General features: G+C 52.1%; 1 protein-coding gene across 1 annotated transcript in view; it reads right to left on the bottom strand.

Annotated features, from left to right (window-relative positions):
* NTN3 (netrin 3) overlaps positions 1–21,885 on the bottom strand; it is a 61,405-nt gene extending 39,520 nt beyond the window's left edge. Inside the window, exons 1-2 of the mRNA XM_077828949.1 lie at positions 20,919–21,885; positions 1,973–2,161 (exon numbers count right to left, since the gene is read on the bottom strand). Of these exons, the coding sequence (XP_077685075.1) occupies positions 1,973–2,161; positions 20,919–21,885 (1,156 nt within the window). The remainder of the gene's footprint in view (positions 1–1,972; positions 2,162–20,918) is intronic.
* Positions 21,886–23,115: the final 1,230 nt, after the last annotated feature.

Below are 23,115 nucleotides of genomic sequence, written 5' to 3'. Positions count from 1 at the left end.
CATCCTCTCTCCAAGGCTGCCTGGCCCATCAGCATGCTCCCACCATGTGACTGGGTCAGGGCTGAAGTCCCTCCCAGTATGGATGGTCACCCACCACAGTCTGACACAGGCATCAAGGTTGGAGAAGAAGAGAAGCTCCCAACCTCCCAGATTGGAGTCCTTTGAGGTGGTGAACTGGCTTCTCCCAGCTCCCTCTCTCCAGCCTGGGAACTACTAGTTTGTGTAGGGTGAACCTCAGACCGCTGGAGCTGCGCTGGCTTCGATGCCTATCCAAAGCTTTTCTAAATATGCTGCACCTCTTGCATATGGGAAACCAGGCTTGAGATCCTGAGCGACCAGCCTGGTTTGTGGCTCTGTATCTGGGCGTGTCTGCTTCCAGAACCCGTAAGGAGGGTGGCAGAAGACCAATATGAACCATAATGAGCGGCCTGTTTTCTCAGACCTCAAAAAGGATCCGTTCTTGTCAGGGGGAAGGAGAGGTTGGTTCTAGATTGGTGCACAAACTTGTTGGAGTAAAGAGAGACTTATTTTACCCACCTGTTCCCTGGGCCCAACCCAGCCCCAAACAAGACAAGGGAAAGGCTCCCACCAGCATGACCAGAAGCTGAGAGATCCCTAAAGCCAGCTGCCAAGTGCATACTGGCCACTGTCTCGCACTGTGGTGGGTAGAAGAGTGTTCCAGAGTAGAAAAGAAAGACAAGACAAGGCCTGTGTGTTCCCAGCAGCCTCTCCGGCTTGTGCAGATAAGATGTCTTCTTGATGCCAGCAAGGCAGCCCCACTCCCTTCTTGAAGAAACTGACAATCTCCATTAGACACAGTCCAGGGGAGAAATCCTGGCTCCATTGAAGTCAATGGCCAAACTTGTGTTGACATCAGAGGGGGCAGTATTTCATCCCAGGTAAATAGCTTTCCCAGCGATGGCCTAGGTGATGCCAACTGTCACTCGCTCTGTTATCTGAAGCGCTCCTTTCCTTTGGGAGACTGTGGTCATGCTGCATCACAGAGGAAGTGTGCTGTGAGGGGGGGTTGAATGAGAACAGCTGGCTGTAGGGATCTGCCTAAGGCAGAGCAAAAACCAGGGAGAGGATAAGTCCAACAGTGGGCAGAATCCAGTGCAGATCTGATCCAATTTTCAGTGGTGCTGAGCACTCCAATGGCAGTTAACAGGAGCTGTGGGGCACAGCCCCCCTCAAGCACCAGGTCCTAGAAGTCAATCTACATTAGAAAACTTGCACCAGGGGAACTAAAGTGGATCTAGTTACACCAGTGCAACCCCCTACAATAGACACACCCAAATCAGTTCCAGTTGCATTTAAACCAATGTAATAATTGACCGCCTTAATCTAAATCAGGTCGAAAGTAATTTCCATCCTTTTAAGTGCGTCTACATTAACAGTTTGCCCTGGTGTAACTAGATCAATATTAAATGAATTTAGTTACCTTGGTGCATGTTTTCTAATATAGACAAGGCTTTAGATATCTATGTGTGTCTATGCATCGCCTCTTCGAGATGAAGGATGGGTGCATTAGACATCAGAAAGACAGACTAAGCTGATGGACAGATGGATTCCATCCTTATTGCCTGGGCAGCTGAAACTCACACACTCCCATCAGTAAAATGCTGGGATTCTCTGTGGGAGGAAGACAAGCCCAACCTGTTATTTGTCTCCCTTCTGCTCTCCCTCATGCTCCATCAGCTCATTGGGAAAGCAGCAGGGACCTCAGCCTGCAGCCAGAGGGAGATGACTGCCCTGGTGAGTGGAGTTTAGAACCTGGCAGGGGCAGCAGGACTTACGGGGCTATATAGGACAAACAGCTGCATTCAGAAGGAATTAAGTAGAGAAAAGTAGGTGTGCCCCCTTAGAGATGGCAATGGTGCAGCCAACAGAGGAGGAAAGGGCTGGGAGATGGGGTCTAGGGGGAGAGGAAGGCCGAAGGGGGAAGATCCCCCTTGCTGACAGCTCCCCTTACCTTTGCAGGCCTTGCGGTCGGTGATGGATTTGCTCATGTCCCGGTAGAACCCCTCTTTGCAGTAATGGCAGTGCCGGCCGGCTGTGTTGTGTCGACAGTTGAGGCAGACACCTCCGCTCTTCCTGCCTGAGAGTTTGTACAGCTCCATATTGAAGCGGCAGCGCCGGGCATGCAGGTTACAGTTGCAGGCTGCAGGAGGAGGGGGGAGAAGAGGATGAGCAGGTGTAAAAAGGGCTAAGGGACCAGAGAAGAGTCCCCTCACGCAGCCTCCAACCCCAGGGCCAGACCCACTCAGAGGATTGCCCTGGCCAGGATGCAGACTCAGAGCCACTATCAAAATTTCAACTCAAGGCACTAAGCCAGAGGAGGTCGGAGTGAGCCACCCAACACAGAACGTCCATAGACGCCTCGAAAGGGAGGCCCGATTCAAGTTCTTATACTCAGGTGGTGCAATCCCACAGCGAGGTAAGTGGGGTCAATGTTAGCTGAGAGGTCAAGGACTGAATGGGCCAAAGAGCCCAAAGCACGGCTACTGCACCTCCTAGGCATTCTGCGTGTGCAGTGCAGGCAGGAGCAGAATGGTAGGAGGTTGATTGGCTACAGATCAGTGAGTAAGGTTGGGACAACTAGTTCAGATCAAATCAACCTGAGCCTTCACCCCTAACTTGGAAACAAACATTCGGAAACTTCTGCTAGTTCACTCGCACTCACATGCTATTTTTCCTTTTGCTCTTGTTTGTGCCCTTGCAGGCCACAGCTGTGAACAGAAGCTGGAGAAGCCAGAAATCCCACGAAAAGGCCTGTTCTCATGAGACCTCCCTCCCATTTTGCAAACCTGAGAGAGGTGCTGAACCTTTGGCTTTGGCCCATCGCTGCAGAGAACAGATCCACACTCAGAGGGGATTGTAGGTAAGGTGTTGTAAGTCACGTGCAGACTCCCTGGACGTATTGTATACCCACTCACCACAGTGTCAGGGAGTCTAAATCAATGTAATTTACACACCTAGAAATCAGGAGGTGTAAATTACAGCCGGGAGTATCCAGATATTCATCTACCCTCCCCTTAGTTGTTTTTGTTGCTCCAGGTCTTCCATCCAGCGTATCTGAGCTCCATCGGCTGAGACTTGCTTAGGCACAGTGGGCCAAGCGCAGGAGTGACGGCAAAAGAGAAGGGAAGCGGCACACTGGGTGGTATGGGGTGAGGGAGCGACTCTGTGTGCACCACAAATGTCATTGGGAGCTTTGCCATGGACTTCAGCCGGAGCAGGATCAAGATCTGAGGCTAAGGACAAAGGAGGTCTCAGGGAGCCGGGAGGGCATCTAGGTTGGTGCAACACCCATGCTGAGGGGCAGGAGGCACTGCAGGCTACACCAGTCTAGACTGCCTTAGACTTTCCTCTGAGAGTTTGGTGTACTTCTTCTTATACAAGGCAGGGACTGTCTTTGTGTCCTGCGTTCGTTCGGTGCCTAGTACAAGGGAGCCTGGTCCAAACTAGGGCTCCAGGGTGTTACCACAATTCAAATAACAACCACCACCATGGAGATCCAGCCAAAATCTCAAAACCTCCAGCGCCCCATACCAGGCTAACTCTTCCCAGCCTCCCCTCACCCTTCACACGCCCCCCCCCCCCATGCCTTTCTCCAATGAGGCGCAGAACCTGGGCTAATGGAGCTTGAAGCCAGAGAGAAGAGAGAGGGAGGAACCCCTCCCCGGCAGCTGCCAGATCTCGCCCAAGTCCCCTCCATGGGGTGGAAGGAGCAGGTGCCGACCTTTATCGCACCCCATAAACAGGCTCCCCACAGGAACTTGTCTCCACTGCGGGGGGAGGGGGGAAGGAGAGAGGGGAGGAGTAAACAATCAACCCAGAGGGCCTCTGAGGAGCTAGGGGAGGGCAGGGCGGTGCTGGCAGACAAAGGACCATGCAGCAGGCAGAGGGGAGGAGGGTTCAGAAGAAGACAGCTGCCCAGCGCCTGTTGTCTAGTGTAGTTCCCTCCGAGGAGCCGTGATTGTCTCATTGCCCATCGACTGGCTCATGGCTTCGCTGCTGGCAGGATGGCTGAGGAGACGGGGAAGGGGAACGAGCAGCTTGCCTCCATGTGTTCTCCAGATGTGTAATATCCTCTGTGCCCCGTTGGGCTGGGTGCTGGGGAGGTCGCTGCTGAGGACCTGGGGCATGTGGAAGGGGAAGGTGGGAGGCCAGTTCTGCCTTAAATCATAGACAAGTGCAAAGTGGACGGTTAGAATGAGACACCCAGCGGAAAGGCCAGCTGAGCACCTGCCATCCTGCTGCCACGGCATCTCCCCCCTTGCTGCCAACAGATGGCAGCTGCCCCTGGCACAGAGCTACCCGGAACATAAGGTTGAATCTGCTTCGCACCCAGCCCCCCAGTGGCAGCACACAGTATGCTTCTGGGAAAGATTGGGAGAACCGGGCCCTGGCACTGAGCCACTTGCCATGCCACCTGTGCGCCCCCTGCTCACATGGCTCGTGGCTCCAACCTGCCTGTTACAGAGGGCTACACACAGGCCTGTATTGCTAGGTACTCCTTGCTGATTACTTGAGGCTCATAACTCCCCAGGAGGTCATTATTATTATCCCCATTTTAGAGATGAGGAAACTGTGGCACGGAGAGGCTAAAGCCCAGAGCCTCAAAGGTATTTAGGCTCCTAACTCCCAAGTGACTTACCCAAGGCCACCCAGTATGTCAGTGTCAGAGAATGGAGACCAGGTTTTACTGCCTAACCGCAGCCTTGCCTGGTAGCTTTCACTTTGGGAGGCATGCCCCACCTTTCTGACCAGCCTGTCTGCCCCGTGGCCATGAGCTGTAAGCCTTCCCCCCTGCCTCTCCCGGGGGCACAGGCAGGGTGGGATTCATTCTGGGCTGCACACACGATCCTCGCCAGGCTACCAGATCTGTGTCACCGCAAGTCCAGAAGATCCTTTTATGTGAAAAAAAGCCAGGGAAGCGCCCCACTCCCTTAGGCTCTGCCCTATTAAAGGCAATAGAGGTTGTGCTATTACTGTCATGGGGGCAGGATTGGGCCCCTGAGGTGCAAGGAGAGTTATGTTTGTTGTTTCCTGGCCTGTCCCCACAGCCCTCTTCCCCAACAGCCCCCAGTCTGGCCCTTTAAAAGGACCACCCGCTTTGCACTGGGTTGCGGGGTGGAACGGCAAAGCTCCTTCTGTTGTTGTGCAGTGCCAGGCCCATTAGGGAGCATGAACAGTGCCAGCTGTGGCCAGGGTGCTGTGGTGGAGAGGAAGGGCCTGGTCTCCAATCTGCTAGCCAGAAGCAGCAGAGGAGAGAGCTGCTAAACTCGTTTTATTTCAGATCTCCCCCCCCACACCACACACATACCCTTTATTTTTTATTAGCCGCAGGAACCCAAAGGGGAGGGGGGGGGGAATTCCAAATCCACGTGTGTGAGATAAAAAGGAAAAAGCGCTGCCAGTTCCTGTTTAACACTCTCGCAAAAAGATAATGGGAACAAGATTTCCTTCGGCGAAGCCCAGCACCCTCTCCCTCCCCCGCTTCTCTGGGAACTTGAGGCTGGGTGAGAGTTTTTCCAGGCATACTGTGAAATTCATTAACATGTCAGCCCAAGATTTAACTGCTGGGCCTGCTTGTCATTGTGTGAAATTTCCTCTCCCAGCCCCCTCCCCATCAGCTCCCAGCTTCAACCCTTTGCAGAAGCCGACAGAAGAAAGCTGGGGAGGGTTAACTCCTCAAGGTCAAACAGCTGCCTGCTGCCTGCTGCCTATTGTCAAGGCCCCTCTCCCCTGTCTGCTGCTTTCAGGCCCAGCCTCAGAGGTGGGGAGACACTGTTGAATGGTAGGGGTGGGAAATGGGGTTCCAAATCACCCTGTGCCTTCTCCCCAAACCAGACCTCTGTACACCAAGAGCCTTTCTGGAAGTGGGAAAAAGCTCAGCGACATTTTTCTGCCCCCGGTTGCAGTATTTGCCAATCCCAAATGTTAAAAAATCACAAGTCAGCACCCCCAAAAATCATGAGATTGGTTTAAAAATCCTACCTTTTGGGTTTCTTTTAGTTGCCTCTTTGGTTTTGAGCCATGAGAGCTCATATTTGCTCCACAACCATGAGGGACAGAAACTTACTTTTGTTTTAAACCAAAGCTGAGATTCTCACATAAGCACATGACTTCAGGAGCTGGAGCTTTAAGAAAAGCATCGAAAATGGTGAGCTTTGTGATGACATCACGCGAGTGGGAGATACTGCTGTGATTTTTCCTTTGTGCATCTGCTGGGCTTTTGCATTTCCACCTTCCGGCCTGGACCAGGAGAGAAGTGGCAGAAGAGGGAACAAAGCTGTTCTTATAGCATTCCAACCTAATGGGACTCTCAAGAGAAAGAGGCTCTCAGGGGCTTAGTCCCATGTGAGGGCTCCTTCCTCCAGCACTTCCACACCGGTCTTGATTCTGCGGGGCACTGAGTGCTCCCAACTCACTTGGAGGCAAGGATGACTAGGGTTAGGCCTGTGGCCTAGCAGACAGGGCACTGCATTGGGGCTCAGCAAACCTTGCTTCTTTTCTGGCTCAGCTGCTCAGTGAGTCCCAGCATCTTGTCTGAGAAATAGGGACACTGATCCTTGCCTCCTTTGCCAAGTGCTCTGAGCTCTGTGGCTGGACAGAGCTAGTTAAGCAATAGGTGTTCGGAGGGTGCACAGCACCTCCCAGTTTCTGGCAAGCGGGGAGGAAATCCATTAACATTAATGAGACTGCACCCAGGGGCTACAGGTGCAGGTCCTGATTCTTCAGCCTCAGAAGGGCCTGATTCTTCTCTTCCTCCCACCCACCGTTGTCCAGGCCTGATCCAAAGCCCACTGCAGTCAGCAGGAGGCCTCTCATTGACTGCAAGGAGTTTTGGGTCAAGCCAGTAAATGGGAGGGACGCTGTGGAAGTCAGCAAGTTGCAGCGGTGGCAAATCAGTATGAAAGGAGAACTGGGCTCTGAAGGCTCTGGAGGCTTCTCTGAACTGAACATCTGACTCAGGCTGAGGTCCAGCACTGCTGTTGAACAAGCAATCCATCCCCTCGTGCCATCCACATGTCCCCACAACAGGGTTTGTGAACATAACAAACCAGCCAGGAACGCTCTGGGAGGAGGCTCCCACCACATGCGATGACCAGCCGAAATCAGGGAGCAGCTGCAATGCTGCCCCCCATCTTCAGCCTAACTGGGAGATCGCATAGCCCACCATTGCTTCCTGACGCGGCATCGTCTGCACTGACGCTCTGCCACCGCTGGCCAAGCAGGGTTTCAGGCCTTGTATGACCTTGCAGGGATAGGACATCACAACCACCCAACCCAGGCGGTGATGGAGGGCTAGAGACACTGCTTACCATTACAGCCACGAACCGAGGGCAGCTCCCATCACGCTGCCGGTTGCTCACACTATAAATCTGAGCTGTGGTGGGGCTGCAGCTGGTTCAGCAATGCCAAGTGCAAGTGCCCCACTTCCACCTTGCTCCTCGCAAAAGGAAGCCCCATTGCAGTATTCCCCTGGAGGCGGATGGGGGCTGGGCTGGGGTGGAAGTGTGGCACAGACGAGGGGAAAGGTCAGGTAAATAATTGGCCAGTCTTGTCCCATTTCGCTCTCTGCCTCCAGTTTAATGAGTGAGAGAGTAACTGGCGAGGGGCCTGTTGCAAAGGAGGGAGAAAAAAGTGCTGGGGAGCAGCCCAGGTAGCCCAGCAAGTGATCGGATTGTCACCCCAACTGCATCCCACTGGCCAAGTCCTGGCCCTGCAGGAGCTCCTGAGCCCATTTCTGACACGGCCTCAACCCCGAGAGGTCCCATGCAGAATGCTGGGAACCAGGGGTCTCAATAGCAATGGAAAGAACCATTGACTTTACTGAACCCAACTACCAGTGCTCAGGACCAACAGACTCCCACACGCCTGTCCTGCTGGCTTGCGATGGATCTCCTGTGGCACCTGGGAGGGGTTCTTTGGGGAGAGCTGCTCCCTGGGCTGTGCCATAGGCCTGGAATCTGTCCAGGGTACTCCTCCCCCAGGAAATGACTAGCTTGTACTCTTAGAACAAAGAGATGGTAACGTTCTACTTCCATCCCTTCGTCCCCCACCACTTCGTCACTGGTGCAGCTTCGATGGTAGCAATCCTGGGAGAGCGAGTGAAGTCAGGGCAAGAGTATTTGAACCACGCAGGATTAGGCGACACGAAGTGGGGTTACAGTGTTGGCCAGGAGCTCTTCCCACAGGCATCACTGGGAAAACGCTCTGTAGCATCAGTGGCAGCTGAGATAGACCAATGAGGAGCACCTGACAATCTCACCCATGGGGAGCAGCTGCCAGCCCAGCACCTTGGCTACTCTATTCCCTCAACCTCTGATGCTGCTGGTGGAGTTGCACAGCTGCTAGCCACAGTGCGAAATTCTAGGGAAGAGTGTCTGGCGAGGACAGGGCGCAGAGGGCCACATTCATAAAGGTATTTAGGTGCCTAAAGATACAGATAGGCGCCTAAACAGCGTTATAAATCTGGCCCCTAGAGACCAGTGGAAATCCAGCTTGGGAGGCCAGGTTTGAAGGTGGCATGCGGTCCATCTGGAGAACCCGAGTTCCACAGGACGGTGGTTGTGCTAAGAGACAGGAATGCCTCATTAGCCAGGGGTGCACGGATCCAACTGGGGAAGAGAGGAGGGGCAAAGCTTGCAAAGCGCGCTCCTTCTGTTCTCAGGCCCAGCCATCCACATCTTCTAGTGCTAAGCAAACAAGCTTCCCTGGGACGTGTGCTGTGACTAAGAGCTGGGCTGGTGCAGCTAGCTGTCTGTCTCACATTAATCACTAATTAAAGGCTTGAACCTTCCCTGCTGTTTGGGTATTAATAAGAATTTAATTGCACAGTTTGGAGCTAATTACCTGGTGCCTTGCTTCCTTCCTTAGACAGTACGCCCCATTAAACAATCACAGGATGAAATAAACAATCCCATGATCAACTCATTTGCAATAATAGCCTAATTCAACTTAAACCCTCTGCAATGGGGCAACTTCTGTCCTCCTTTCAAGTGTCTTGGGGACACTTTAGCCTTCCCTGATCTAGCTGGAAACTCCTTTGCACCAACACTCTGCTGCTCCCTGTGCCATGGCAGGGAATGTAGCCCGGGCAGTCCCAGGGAGACAATCACTAACAGCAGCCACCTCCTGCTCTCCCCGAGGAGATGCCTTCTCCTTCCAGTACAGACTGGCAACAAGTGAGCACAAACAACAAGGGTGGGAGGTGAAGTGTTTCTGGTCGTGCAGCTGACACTGGGGACAACTGGGCAAGAAGAGAGGATGATGGAGCCCAGGCTGGCGAGGGATGGGTAGAGGGATCCCTCACTCGGGGATGATGGAGTCCAGGCTGGCGAGGGATGTGTAGAGGGATCCCTCACTCAGGGGATGATGGAGCCCGGGCTGGTGATGGATGGGTAGAGAGATCCCTGACTCACGGGATGATGGAGTCCAGGCTGGTGAGGGATGGGGAGAGGGATCCCTCGCTCAGGGGATGTGGGACCCAGGCTGGTGAGGGATGGGTAGAGCGATCCCTCATTCAGGGGACGATGGAGTCCAGGCTGGCGAGGGATGGGTAGAGGGATCCCTCGCTCAGGGGATGATGGAGCCTAGGCTGGCGAGGGATGGGTAGAGGGATCCCTCGCTCAGGGGATGATGGTGCCCACGCTGATGAGGGATTTGTAGAGGGATCCCTCACCCAGAGGATGATGGAGCCCGGGCTGGCGAGGGATGGGTTGAGGGATCCCTCACTCAGGGGATGATGGAGCCCTGGCTGGTGAGGAATGGGTACAGGGATCCCTGATTCATGGGATGATGGAGTCCAGGCTGGCGAGAGATGGGTGGAGGGATTTAATATCAGTACTGGGCAAATAAGTTGAAACAATAGTAAAGAATAAAATTGTCAGACACATAGAAGAACATAAATTGTTGTGCAAAAGTCAACATGGTTTCTGTAAAGGGAGATCATGTCTTACTAATCTATTAGAGTTCTTTGAAGGGGTCAACAAACATGTGGACAAGGAGGATCCAGTGGACATAGTATACTTAGATTTCCAGAAAGCCTTTGACAAGGTCCCTCACCAAAGGCTCTTACATAAATTAAGTTGTCATGGGATAAGAGGGAAGATCCTTTCATGGACTGAGAACTGGTTAAAAGGCAGGGAACAATGGGTAGGAATAAATGGTAAAAGTTCAGAATGGAGAGGGGTAACTAGTGGTGTTCCCCAATGGTCAGACCTAGGACCAATCCTATTCAACCTATTCATAAATGATCTGGAGAAAGGGGTAAACAGTAAGGTGGCAAAGTTTGCAGATGATACTAAACTGCTCAAGATAGTTAAGACCAAAGCAGACTGTGAAAACTTCAAAAAGATCCCACAAAATTAAGTGGTTGGGCAACAAAATGGCAAATGAAATTTAATGTGGATAAATGTAAAGTAATGCACATTGGAATAAATAACCCCAACTATACACACAATATGATGGGGGCTAATTTAGCTACAACTAATCATGAAAGAGATCTTAGAGTCATTGTGGATAGTTCTCTGAAGACATCCACGCAGTGTGCAGCACCCGTCAAAAAAGCAAACAGGATGTTAGGAATCATTAAAAAAGGGACAGAGAAGAAGACAGAGAATATCTTATTGCCCTTATATAAATCCATGGTACGCCCACAGCTTGAAGACTGCATACAGATGTGGTCTCCTTATCTCAAAAAAGATATACTGACACTAGAAAAGGTTCAGAGAAGGGCAACTAAAATGATTAGGGGTTTGGAACAGGTCCCATATGAGGAGAGATTAAAGAGACTAGGACTTTTTGGCTTGGAAAAGAGAAGACTAAGGGGGGATATGATAGAGGTATATAAAATCATGAGTGGTGTGGAGAAAGTGAATAAGAAAAAGTTATTTACTTGTTCCCATAATATAAGAACTAGGGGCCACCAAATGAAATTAATGGGCAGCAGGTTTAAAACAAATAAAAGGAAGTTCTTCTTCACACAGCACACAGTCAACCTGTGGAACTCCTTGCCTGAGGAGGTTGTGAAGGGTAGGACTATAACAGGGTTTAAAAGAGAACTAGATAAATTCATGGAGGTTAAGTCCATTAATGGCTATTAGCCAGGATGGGTAAGGAATGGTGTCCCTAGCCTCTGTTTGTCAGAAGGTGGAGATGGATGGCAGGAGAGAGATCACTAGATCACTACCTGTTAGGTTTACTCCCTCTGGGGCACCTAGTATTGGCCACTGTCGGTAGACAGGATACTGGGCTGGATGAACCTTTGGTCTGACCCAATATGGCCATTCTTATGTTCTTATGATCCCTCGTTCAGGGGATGATGGAGCCCAGGCTGGCGAGAAATGGGTAGAGGGATCCCTCACTCAGAGGACAATGCAGCCCAGGCTTGTGTGAGATGGGTAGAGGGATACCTCATTCAGGGGATGATGGAGCCTAGGCTGGCGAGGGATGGGTAAAGTGATCCCTCGCACAGGGGATGATAGAGCCCAGGCTGGCGAGGAATGGGTAGAGGGATCCCTCGCTCGGGGCATGATGGAACCCAGGCTGGTGAGGGATGAGTAGAGGGATCCCTCACTCAGGGGATGATGGAGCTCAGGCTGGCAAGGGATGGGTAGAGGGATCCCTCGCTCAGGTGATGATGGAGTCCAGGCTGGCGAGCAGAGGAGAGAGAGCTCCCTGAGTCTGGGAATTCACTGGGAATAATTATTTAACGGAACAGTCTCAGCGAAACCCTAGAATGGCCAGTCCTGCCAAACCCACAATGGATTCGAACTACGCCCCTGCTTTTGCTGGAGGATTGCCCAGCCGGGATGCTTGCAAGGCACGGTTGCTACTGCTAGCCTGTGGGAGGGGGAATCTAGACCCAAACACCCCCTTCACCTCCCACCCTAAAGAAATACATTGTGCCTTATGAAGAAAAGTCTACCGCCATGGCTGAGAGCACTATGCAGCTTACATTGGTCTCATGCGAGCACGCCAGCTATTCTTGCAGTCCCCTGCAGGTTTGTATACAAGCACGCCAGAAGAACTGCCACAAACCTCTCTAAATTCACACAGACTCCCTGAGGTTCGGCAAAGCCCGGCTCATTTTTCCCTGCTCTTCCAATTTTGTGTGACTTTGGGAACAACGGGGACCAAACCCGCTGTCAGAATCCCCCAAGGAAAGCTGCTTCTCGGAGATTTTTCAACCCTGTTTGGCAGGAGCAAGAGGTTGGAAAAGCAGCTGAGCATGTGGAGGCTCAGTGCCAACAGTCTGAGGTTCAGCCATCATTAGCCAGTGCCCCGCTGGCTAGTAGCCATCTCCCTCTGCTGAGCTCCACCTGAGCAGCTCTTGGTGGTGCTACATGCTGCACCACAGTCGTTTGCACTTGGCCAATGCCGGTGGCTACTGTCCTTTCCAAAACAGCATGGCTCCTCCTTCCTGCCAGAAGGGGTGGGGCCGCCCCTGCTCCACAGGTAAACTCAGCCTCCCCTTGCATTCAGTCCTGCTTCCTTGCCATCACCTGGATCCCAGTCATCTCCAGTCACACGGACAGGCCCAGCACAGACCTCAAAGGGGGCTCTTTTAACTGACCTGAGCCTTTCCCAGAGCATCCCCTCGCAGCCGTCAGCAGCAGTTATGACCCAGGCCAGAGAGCAGAGAGAGACATGGCGACTAACATATAAGACCGAACATTAGAGCTAGACGCTCTTGGCATTTCTCCCTCATCCCACTCTTCACCCCAGCCTCCAGGGAGCTTGTTCTCTGTGCTACAGCAGCTCTGGAGATGGAGTGGGCAGCAGCCGCCTCTGCCTTCTCTCAGATTTTCTGAGACCTCTTGCTACTACTAATCCTCCGGGATGGGTAGAGGGATCCCTCGCTCAGGTGATGATGGAGTCCAGCCTGGCTGGAGAGCTGCATACAATACAGGCGGCCCCCCGACTTGGGTCCCCTACCATTGTCTGGCTGTGCTCCCTCCTCTGGCCAGGTAGGATTTATCTTCCAGGGCAGGGGAGAGGAGGCAGCGGCTTCAGGCTACGAGCCAGGCCTTGTTGTGCTACCTCCCAGACATAGCCAGCAACATTCAGCACGGCCTGGGGCTGGAGCCACAACCTCAGGCGGTCTAGCAATTGCAACAAGTGCAGGCCTGTGAAATAAAACCCCCAATAACACTTTTCTAGGGAATTTGTGCCACAGAGCTCCAAGCACTTTACAAAGGACGGCAGTGTCACGATCCCCACTGTAGAGATAAGTAAACTGAGGCACACAGAGAGGTACTGTGACTTTGCCCAAAGTCAGTAGCAGAGGTTGGAAGGGAAGCCAGGTCCAACTGACACCCAGTGCAGCATCCTAACCAGACCTGAGGAAGGGTGCACAGACAGGGATCCATCAAGAATTTGCGGGGAGGGCAGTTCTCATGCTCTCAGTCCTGCAATAACTTATTCTGTGAAGATGTGGAGGAACCAGAGAATGAGACTGAGGGTTTTCCCCAGCTCCGGGGAAGTCTGACCTGACTGAAGGAGCTCCAGACACAAAGCTTCTTTTGGCGCACCAGACTAGAGGCAAATCCTCGCTATGCTGATTGTGTTTCCTTGCCCCACCCAGGGCAACCATCTTGCATCCTCTGAAACGAGACTTGCAAAGGGGCCGAAGGAGTGACTGAGAGGCTCATTAACCTTCTGAGGCTGTAAGGATGTTTTGGGCCAGCCCCAGTCACAGGCCAGGGCCCCTCATGCCTCCAGCACGCTCAGTACCTAATCCTGCTAGAGAAGAGAGAGACGCTCCCAGTCAGAGAGGAACTGACCCGAGCCCTTGCTCACCAGTGTCGTTCCATTGCCCTGCATTCCTGGAGTCCAGGTGAGCATCTCTCTCATCCCTAGCAGGATTAGGTACTGAGCATGCTGGAGGCATGTGACTGGGGCTGGCCCAAAACATCGTTACAGCCCTGCAGGAAAGAACGCTGCAGGAAAGGCAGTTCCTCGGCTGGCTCAGCCAGAGCTAGGGAAGAAAGCCTGCTCACACCAGGCTTGCCTTCTATTTGGATAAGCTGCCGACCCAGCTCTCATAATGCCTGTCTGCTGATGTGCCTGGCTTAATGCTGCTCTCTCGTGGAGGGTCTCCAACAGCTTCGCTGCTGCGGTGATGGAGGCAGCTGTGAGCCTCCGCGTTGGGAAAATTGCTTCAAAAATTCTAACCGGCTTTAAACCCAGTTCTTCTGTTCCAAGTTGCTGCAGACAACATAGAGCAGGCTCCAGGCAGCTTGGCCTTTTTTTTTCTGAAGGGGGACAAAGCCACTGTAAAGGCTCCAGGCCACCTGGAACCAGGTTTACTTTATGACTCCAACCAGTTTTAAAACCAGTTTGAATTTCTGAGATAGTTTCCCACCTATAGACAGGTGCCCTGAGAGGACAGAGAGAGAAATGGGCACAGGATGGAGCTGAGAGAGGAGATGGCTAAGGCAAAGGGTTGTGACGCCAGGAATTGTTCACAAACACTGGTGTTACAAATTCATTAGGCCTTCGGCTTCCCAGCTCAGCCCAGCCAGCTTGGCTCTTCCAGGAGAATTTACCATTTCCCTGGCGAGTGCTGGGATCAAAGCTCCCCTCAGCTATTATTTCCCTCTTGCTCCTCTACAAACGGAACGGATTCCAATCACCGGAGCAAGGTTTCCCTTCTGTACTCCATTCAGAAAAGTGCTCCAGCCGTGGTGGCGACAATGGGAACAAGAGCTCAAGAATTACCAGAGAGTGGATCAATTACTTCCAGTGGCTGCATCCTGCTAATCCCCCCCCACGCAGCCCTTGGTGTCCGCAGAAGCCCTAATGACAGGTCTAATTCCAAGAGCAGGAGCCTGAGGAATGCTGCATCTCTTATGCACGCTAACAATCAAATGTGGGGTGGGCAGGGAAAGCCCAGCAAGAATAATTCGCACTTATTATAACACAATCACTAGGAGGAGCCTGTGCACACATTCACACCCCTTTGACTCCCCCCCTCGTGGGCTGTTAAAAAGAAAACAAAAGCCCCAAGCCTATGAAAATGAAGCCAACGGATCACCACGGGAGTTTCTTGAGCCTAGAGACCTGACTGCAATTTTTCAGCCTCCAGGGTTATCAGAGGGGCTTCCTTCTCTCTTGGCAATTCTCCCCCATCTGGGATCCACCCAGGTGGGTGGCTGGCAGGCGATGCCCATCAGGAAGTGGGAGAGAGGAAAGGAGGGATCTCCCCCACCCCCCCCCCCCCCCCCGCAGCAGACAGTTTTAATCTGCAAGAGATCTCTTTGATTCATGCCAAAGCAGAGTCTTGGGCCCAGCCCCCATCTCACAGGTTCTCTTCCCAACTCTTACAAGAAATTAACAAACCTTACTGCTGAGCAAGGTCCACACTTGCGGGAAAGAGGGGCAGTGACTGTGTAACGCTGACAGATGCCTGTCGTCAGGGGGCAGGATCAAACCTGGGGTCTCTGGAGCTTAGTATATGAGCCGCTACTGCATGAGCTAAAAGCCATATGGCTGTTAGCTAAGGCTATAGAGCAGACTCAATCTCCCTCTAAGTGGTCCATCTCGGGGCAGAGCACGGCACCCAGGAAGTGTGTGGGTTACATCTGCACAAAGGCTGGGCTGGGCTGCATGTGCTGGAAAGACGGCAGGGTGTTGGGTGGCAGGGGATGGATTGAGCTGGCATGCAGGGGTGGCAGAGATGAACAGGGTGGCTCGGGTGGGAGTAGACTGACCTGCGGCCCGGTGAGAGTGGTTCTCTGCAGTTTCCTTAGGCTTTGGCAGAAGTTAAGCTTTTGCTTTTATATTTTCAAAATCAATTATCTAGCCCAGCTCACTGCAAATTAAGAAAACCCTCTGAATGTGACCTGCCTGCCAGAGTCTGCAGACAGCGTGAAACAGCAGTGCTGAAAGGGGGTGTGATCTGCCCCCATTCATCTCAAGTGGGGCTTGATTCGGAAGCCTAATGAAGGCAAGCTAAATATCAATATTGTTCACTATTTTCCTGTTGATCGTTTTGACATAAGCATCCCCTCTTTGGGAGCAGGGGGTGACGATTGGGCAAGGTACGACCATGAATGTTTGTCCCGCAAGGGACCCGCTGCTCAGGACATTGGCAATCAGATCCGGAGCCTTCCCATCTGACTCAGACCAATATGGGCAAAACTTGTTACCAGCAGTTGGCTGTTTAGTGGCATGAAATAAGCTGGTGGCTCCCATTTCAATATCCTCAGCTCAAAAGCAGGCAGTACGGCACCATGGCCCGTCCCCCTCTGGCTCCTCCCAACAGAAGCCAAGGAGCCTTGGAGAGTGAAATACCCTCTGAACTTCCTTCCAATTAGGAGAGAGGCAAAATGGTGAGTGCCAAGGGAAGGCCTGAATGTGACAGTGTGCTCTCCCTTCCTGCCAGCCAGGCCTTGCAGCACATCAAAACCATCTGGAGCTATCCCCAGGGCTAATGCTGCAGCATCCCATGACCTTTCATGTCCCGCCAGGGGGCTGTGTTGTATACTGGGACCATTTGTGCCCCAGTGGCATGACATGACACCACGAGTTCCCCATCTTTATGCCATGGTTTACATTACCTGTGCTGGGCCACTCTCCCTTCCCGGCAGCCCAGCGGCAGCACCACACTGCAGACTCTGAGGGGCAATGTGAAACCCCCTCTCCAACAACGGGCAGACCAGCTCGCAGTGCTATCGACCCGGGAGGCCTACGCAGCTGCAAAGGACTTAATGACTCTGCCGGTACGTGCCTTGTCACCATATTGCACTGGCTAGGCAGCAGTTCTGCAGAAAAGGACCTGGAGATTACAGTGGATGAGAAGCTGGATATGAGTGAGCAGCGTGCCCTAGATGCCAAGAAGGCTAACGGCACACTGGGCTGTATTAGTAGGAGCAGCGTCAGCAGATCGAGGGAAGTGATTATTCCCCTCTATTCGTCATTGGTGAGGCCACACCTGGAGTACTGCATCCAGTTTTGGTCCCCACACTACAGAAGGGATGTGGACAAATTGGAGAGAGTCCAGCGTAGGGCAACGAAAATGATGAGGGGCTGGGGCACATGACTTACAAGGAGAGGCTGAGGGAACTTGGCTTGTTTAGTCTGCAGAAGAGAAGAGTGAGGCGGGATTTGACAGCAGCCTTCAATTACCTGAAGGGGGGAGTCCAAAGAGGATGGAGCTCGGCTGTTCTCAGTGGTGGGAGATGACAGAACAAGGAGTAATGGTCTCAAGTTGCAGTGGGGGCGGTCTAGGCTGGATATTGGGAAACACTATTTCACTAGGAGGGTGGTGAAGCACTGGAATGGGTTACTTAGGGAGATGCTGGAATCTCCATCCTTAGAGGTTTCTAAGGCCTGGCTTGACAAAGCCCTGGCTGCGATGATTTAGTTGGTGTTGGTCCTGCTTTGAGCAGAGGGTTGGACTAGATGACCTCCTGAGGTCTCTTCCAATCCTAATCTTCTATGATTCTATGAAACTGCATTTGCCCTGCAGCATTGCACTGGTACCTTGCCATGATACAACCCAGCAACACACGGCATCAGGTGACTCTTTGGTTCCAGGAGCTAACATTGCTAAGTGGGCACCTTACACCAGCGCTTTGAAACAGACAGCAGCAGGCAGTTCCAAAAGAAGAACCGACCCAGGCTTCCTCCTGAAACTCAAACCCATGTCTTTTTTGAGGTCCGCAAAAACAACATTCAATTCACGTTTCTTTGTGGGTTTGTTTCCACCGCTGCATTTCTATGATTTAGCTGCGACTGGAAACACCCAAATCATCATAACAAATATCTGGCTGTGAGCTGAGACCAGGTTGTTCTGTGAATCTAATGGGAGCTTCTCTTTGCCAGGACTCAACTCACAGAACTTCAGCAAAGTCAGTGGAGCCCAAAGAATCCCTCAGTGCTTTCCCCATTTTCTGCTTCTTCACTGTGGGCCAAATGAACTCTTAGTTTCACTCCAGCACCTCCCATGAAATCACAGCCCGAAATGCACGCCTGAGGGGGGGCAGGGGGTGTCCAGCTCTCAGGATTGCCTCCAGAATCTCAGGACTTGAGTGTGGAGGCCACAGGAGACACGGCTACAGTATTGCTGCCATGCAAGTGACGCTACAGAAGGAGGAAAGAACCTATCCAGGCAGCCACAAAGACGGTTTCTGAGCCCCACTTGTGCCTGGCTTCACTTAGTCAGAAATGTGTAATTGTCCCCATTACAAATCATTTCATGTTATCTTTCTCCCACGTGGTGTCAGCCAAGGAGAACATCATGGGCATTCCAGTCTCCCACCAGGGGCAGATTCTGAGCTACCTCAGGGCTGGATCTTTCCCTTTGGCAATGACAGCAAGCTGAGACAAGCGGTGACAGCCCCAATGGGAACATTAAGAAAAATGTATTTGTAAACTCCACTGGTTTGTCATCCGGAGCAGGTCCTGGAATAAGGCACTCTGCAGATCGCCCATGGTCCTGCCTGCCTGGATCAGGGCCGGAGTCCAGCTACCAAGACTCACACCCTCCACATTGGCTTCATCCAACCTTCTATCATGACAGCACCTTCTGTTTAGGCTGCCTTTGCCCAGCTACCGAGGCTCAGGCCCAGCCGAGCCCCACGCCAAGGTGGAGCCAGCTCCAGAGGTGCAGGGCCCCTAGAACGGGGGCTGCAGGGGGATTCGCAGGGGTGGCAGTGAGGAAATGCCAAGACTGTGTGAAGCGAATGGCCAGGCAGGCCCTCTCCCTTTAATTGGTGCTAATTGCTGCATCTGTTCGGGCTGGCTAGCAAGATGTCATTGTTGAAAGGCACAGAGGGGAAGGCTTGAGGAGCTAATCCGGCTTTCAGCCGCTAAACCCTTCGGAGGCGTGTGATGGAGGAGTTCTTTCAGGGCCCTTCACAGAGGGCACAAAGCCTGAGAGGGGAAAGGGATGCAGAGGAGATGGAGTCCACAGGAAAAACTTTCACACGGCAGCTCTGCTAAGCCGCCTTTGTGTGTGTGGTGGGCTTGTCATGGACATCTTAAAGGGCCAGCGCTTCTCTCCCTCCTCCTCCCAGCTTTTCTTTTCTCTATCTTTTCAGTTCCATCTGCCAAAGGACTGACCCCAATGGTGGTGGGGGTGGGAAAGAAGGAGCAATCTCCTTGTATATTTCTGGAAGGGATGGCGAACATTACCTGCCTGTGAGGGACTTTTTCAGCCTCCTCTCTCCTGGGGAGGTCAGAGGATACTCTGCTGTCTCAAGCATGGACATGGATGGTCAAGGACCAGCCACGTAGTTCAGTGATGCAATCAGAACCCAGAGGTGGGGGTGGGGGGTGGGGTGAGGTGGGGTGGGAGGTGAACCTCATGAGGTTCAGAGGTTGGGTTTGGAAAACATCCTCAAAACCCAGGCCCTGGTCTGAATCCCTCAGCCCCCGGGTCTCCTCTAGCTTATCAATCCACTTTACACTGACTCCAGTGGAGTTAGTCTGGACATATACTAGATAGAATGGATTGCTACAGCCAGGGCGACTAGCAGAAGCTATTCTTAAGCTTGCCCAGTTATTCCCATTTTAGTATTCTCTTTTCAGTTCATGATTTTCCTAAAGTTTCACTGTTCGGTCCAGAATTTACCAGATTTGGCTTCTTTTGGGGTCTGCTTGCTTGTTTGAGCAAAACTGATTCAACCAGTTTTGAGACTGAGGGGTTGGGGGGAACACACTGGCCTATACATTTTCAAAACAGCAACTAACTCTGTTCTTGGGAGCCCAGCTTTAGACACTGACCCACAAGCCATTATAAAAGTACTCTTGCAATATTGTTTTGAACAGGAAGTTGGGTTCTAGCGCATATAAACAATACATTAAATATAAAAGAACCTAACAAGCTTCTCCAGTGTCCTCTAGACACATTCATTAGCCTCTCAAGTGGCTGCATAATCATATGGTTTTCTCCTTCCTCCTTTCCCTCTGGTTCCCCTATGAGACTCAGGTTTCAATTCTGATTTCACTTACACCAGAGTTACACTGAAGTAATCCAATTTGTTACACTGAGTAACTCGTCATTTACACCCAGTGTAAGCGAGAGCAGCATCAGGCCCTGATCAATTTTTAATTGTGTTGTAAAGTGCTGTGCTTGACATTTATGGCATCATTCAAGTAATAAATCGTAACAATAACTTCCCAGGGTACTTTGGTGCTTTTGCATCTGGCTGATTCATGGAAGATGCAAAGACACCTATGAGAATGAAGCATAATACAAGAGGGGGGAATGAGTTACTTGAGCTTTTCCAAACCTCTAAAAAGGTTGAGGTTTGTTATGAATTTTAGGTGCGGCTCTAATAGATGTGATGGCAGAGGGAATTTTTAATCTATCCAGCCCAAAGCAGCTGCTCTTTAGGAGAACCCAAGTGCTGTGCTCAGTGAGGGAGTAATTGCTCTGAGAAGCAGAACACTGGGCCAAAGTTGTTCCGGGTGTAACTCCACTGACCACTCTGGAGAGGCACTGTTGCTGAATGTGAGACAGGGGATGGCTGCTCTGCAATCAGATGTATGACTGCAGCACATGCAAACATACCTGAGCTGGCTTTGATCCAGCTGGCTCGAATAACGATAGCAGTGAAGCCCTGGGCAATAAAGCGGCTGCTTGAGTACATACCCAAAGTCCCAGCCGGCCTTGTGCAGCCCTTGCTGCCTCAGCTTCCCTACCATTAGTACCCACGCTAGCTAGATCAATGCTAGCTCAGGTCTGTCTATATGTGCTACAGTGTAGACATACCCATAGACAGATAGAAAATACTGAGCACTCATCCCTGGCATTGCTCCGTTGATCATTCTGGAGATACCATGTCGACGAGTGCGATATAAACAGAATGCTGTCTGAGTGAATCTGCCCCTGCTTCTCTGCACATGCTCCCAGATCTGATTGTGGTGGGCGAGGAAGAGGATCAATCTCTTACCTAGACACTCGTTGGCCTCCCTGGCGTTGGCCCTCTGCCACGGGCGGTCATAATGGAAGGGTTTGCAGCGGTCACACTCGGGGCCCTCAGTGTTGTGCTTGCAGTCGCACACCAGCTTGCCCTCCTTGTCCTTCACGCAGCGGGAGGCGTGCCCATTGCACTTGCACCGCCCCCCGACCTGGAACTCACCCACGGCATAGTAGTATGAAGACAAGCCAGTCCCGCCATCATCCTCCTCATTGTCCCGGCCCCCCAGCTCTCGGAACAAATGGGGGCGGCTGAAAATGACCCGGATGTCCGTAGCTGTCACCCAGTCCTGGAGCACTGGGCTGTTATCAAAATCTTGGGCGGAGGGCCGTCCGTCCAGCGTGCTGAAGGCAATGAGGCCCCCAGTGAGTGGATACAGATCTGTGTGGCCATCAGTGCACAGCGCCTCCTGCTCATTTTGCTTGGTGACGGTGGCTTTGTTGGGCTTGCCGTAGATCTTCCGGCACTGGGAGGAGTAGTACTGGTAAGGCACCCAGGTCTTACCATAATCCATAGATTTTAAAATGGCCGCTGACTCAGGCCGGGGCGAGCAGAACTGCAGGCTGACGTAAATCACCTCAAACTTCTTGGCCAGGGAGAGGGTGAGCGTGACGTTTTGAGGGGAAAGGTGCAGGCTCTCGGAGCGCCAGCACGTCATGTTGGAGGCAGTGTTGAGGTCGGTGAGGTAAGATGCCGGGTGGGCTTTGCGGGGGTCTGAGGCATCGCAGTGGCGAGTGGGAGGCTTCCCACACGTGCTGGAGGCCTGCACTTCCTTCCCAAAGGCGGCATTGACAAACTCGGGGATGCAGCGCCGGGGGGCGCTGTTCTCATCGTAGCAAGGGTCAGATGCAGTTTGCTGCACCACAAAGGGGTTGATTGTCTGGGACAGGCCGAACACACAGGCAGTAAGCAGCAGCCGTAAGAGGTGCAAGAGATCCATCCTCGCCGGATAAGCTCTCTCCAAGACACACAAGCCAAATCCTCCCTAAACATAAAGCAAAGGAGCAGTGAATCACACATTCCAACCCCCAAGGTCTGAGCTCCCTTTCAGCAGGTAGAAGCGCAGAGGCCAAACCAGTGTTTGGAGGCTGGCTGGGGGTTATGCTGGTGTCAGATGGCAGAGAATAGCCAGAGCTGATTGATTGGCTATTGTCAGTGCTGGCGAGCATGCAGAGGTCTGCGTCTGATGACATCTCTCCTTTGGGTGCCTTTCACCCAGATTGTAACCACGGAAAGCAGCCAGATCTCATTTAGATTGGGGGGGGGGGCAGGGTTCTCAGTAACACGTCATTTATGATTATCTCCCTGCTCCATAAAATAGCTTCACAGACAGCTGGATAGATAGCATACGGGTCTGTGGGTTAAGGGAGGAAGGGTGGCCTTATGGTGCAGACAATGGGTTGGGAGTCAGACAGCTCTGGTTCTCTTCCTGGCTCTGTTAGAAACTAGCTCTGTCTCCTCGGCCAAGTCACATAACCTTTCCGTGCCTAGGCTCCCACTGGTAAAATGGAAGTCAGAATATTCCCCTCCTTCCTGGTGGCACAGGGAGACTGGTGTTTCTAAGGCACTTTGATAGCCTCCTCTAGAAGGTGCAAAAAAATTGCAAAGTATCATTAAGAGAAGAAGACAGTGAGTAACTGCCAGCGCTACTCGATACGTTAACTTTGGCGACACATGTACACTGCGTCATACCGGTAAAGTCATTAACACTGAAGATAATCACACATTCAGAGCTGCTAAAGGTAGGAGCACAGGCCCAGGTCCTCAAAGGGATTTGGTGCCTAGCTCAATGGGAGTTAGGTGCTTAAACACTTTTGAGATGCTTGGCCATAGTGCTGTAGGAAGGGGCTCTCACTAACTGGGGACTGGGCACCTGGCAACCTGGATTCTATTCCCAATTCTGCCACTGACCTGCTGTCAGACCTTGGCCAATCATTTACCCCGCTCCTGGCCTCAGCTTCTCCATCTGTAAAATTGGGGTAAGGATACTGCCTTCCTTTAAGGCATTTTGAGAGCTATGTGTGAAAAGCAGTTCATAAGAGCTAAGTCTGATTATTATTAATCACTCTGTTGTTACCTTCACCACTGTCGTGTCTGAGCACCTGCAACGTACACTAAGCGCCTCTGACAACACACAAAGATTCTGTCATTCTGTGTTTTCGCCACACTT

Source organism: Eretmochelys imbricata, chromosome 10 (genome assembly GCF_965152235.1).
Source record: "Eretmochelys imbricata isolate rEreImb1 chromosome 10, rEreImb1.hap1, whole genome shotgun sequence".
NCBI classification, from domain to species: Eukaryota; Metazoa; Chordata; order Testudines; family Cheloniidae; genus Eretmochelys; species Eretmochelys imbricata.
The sequence above is the reverse complement of the archived record's forward strand: the minus strand, read 5'-3'. Positions and strand labels throughout refer to the sequence as shown.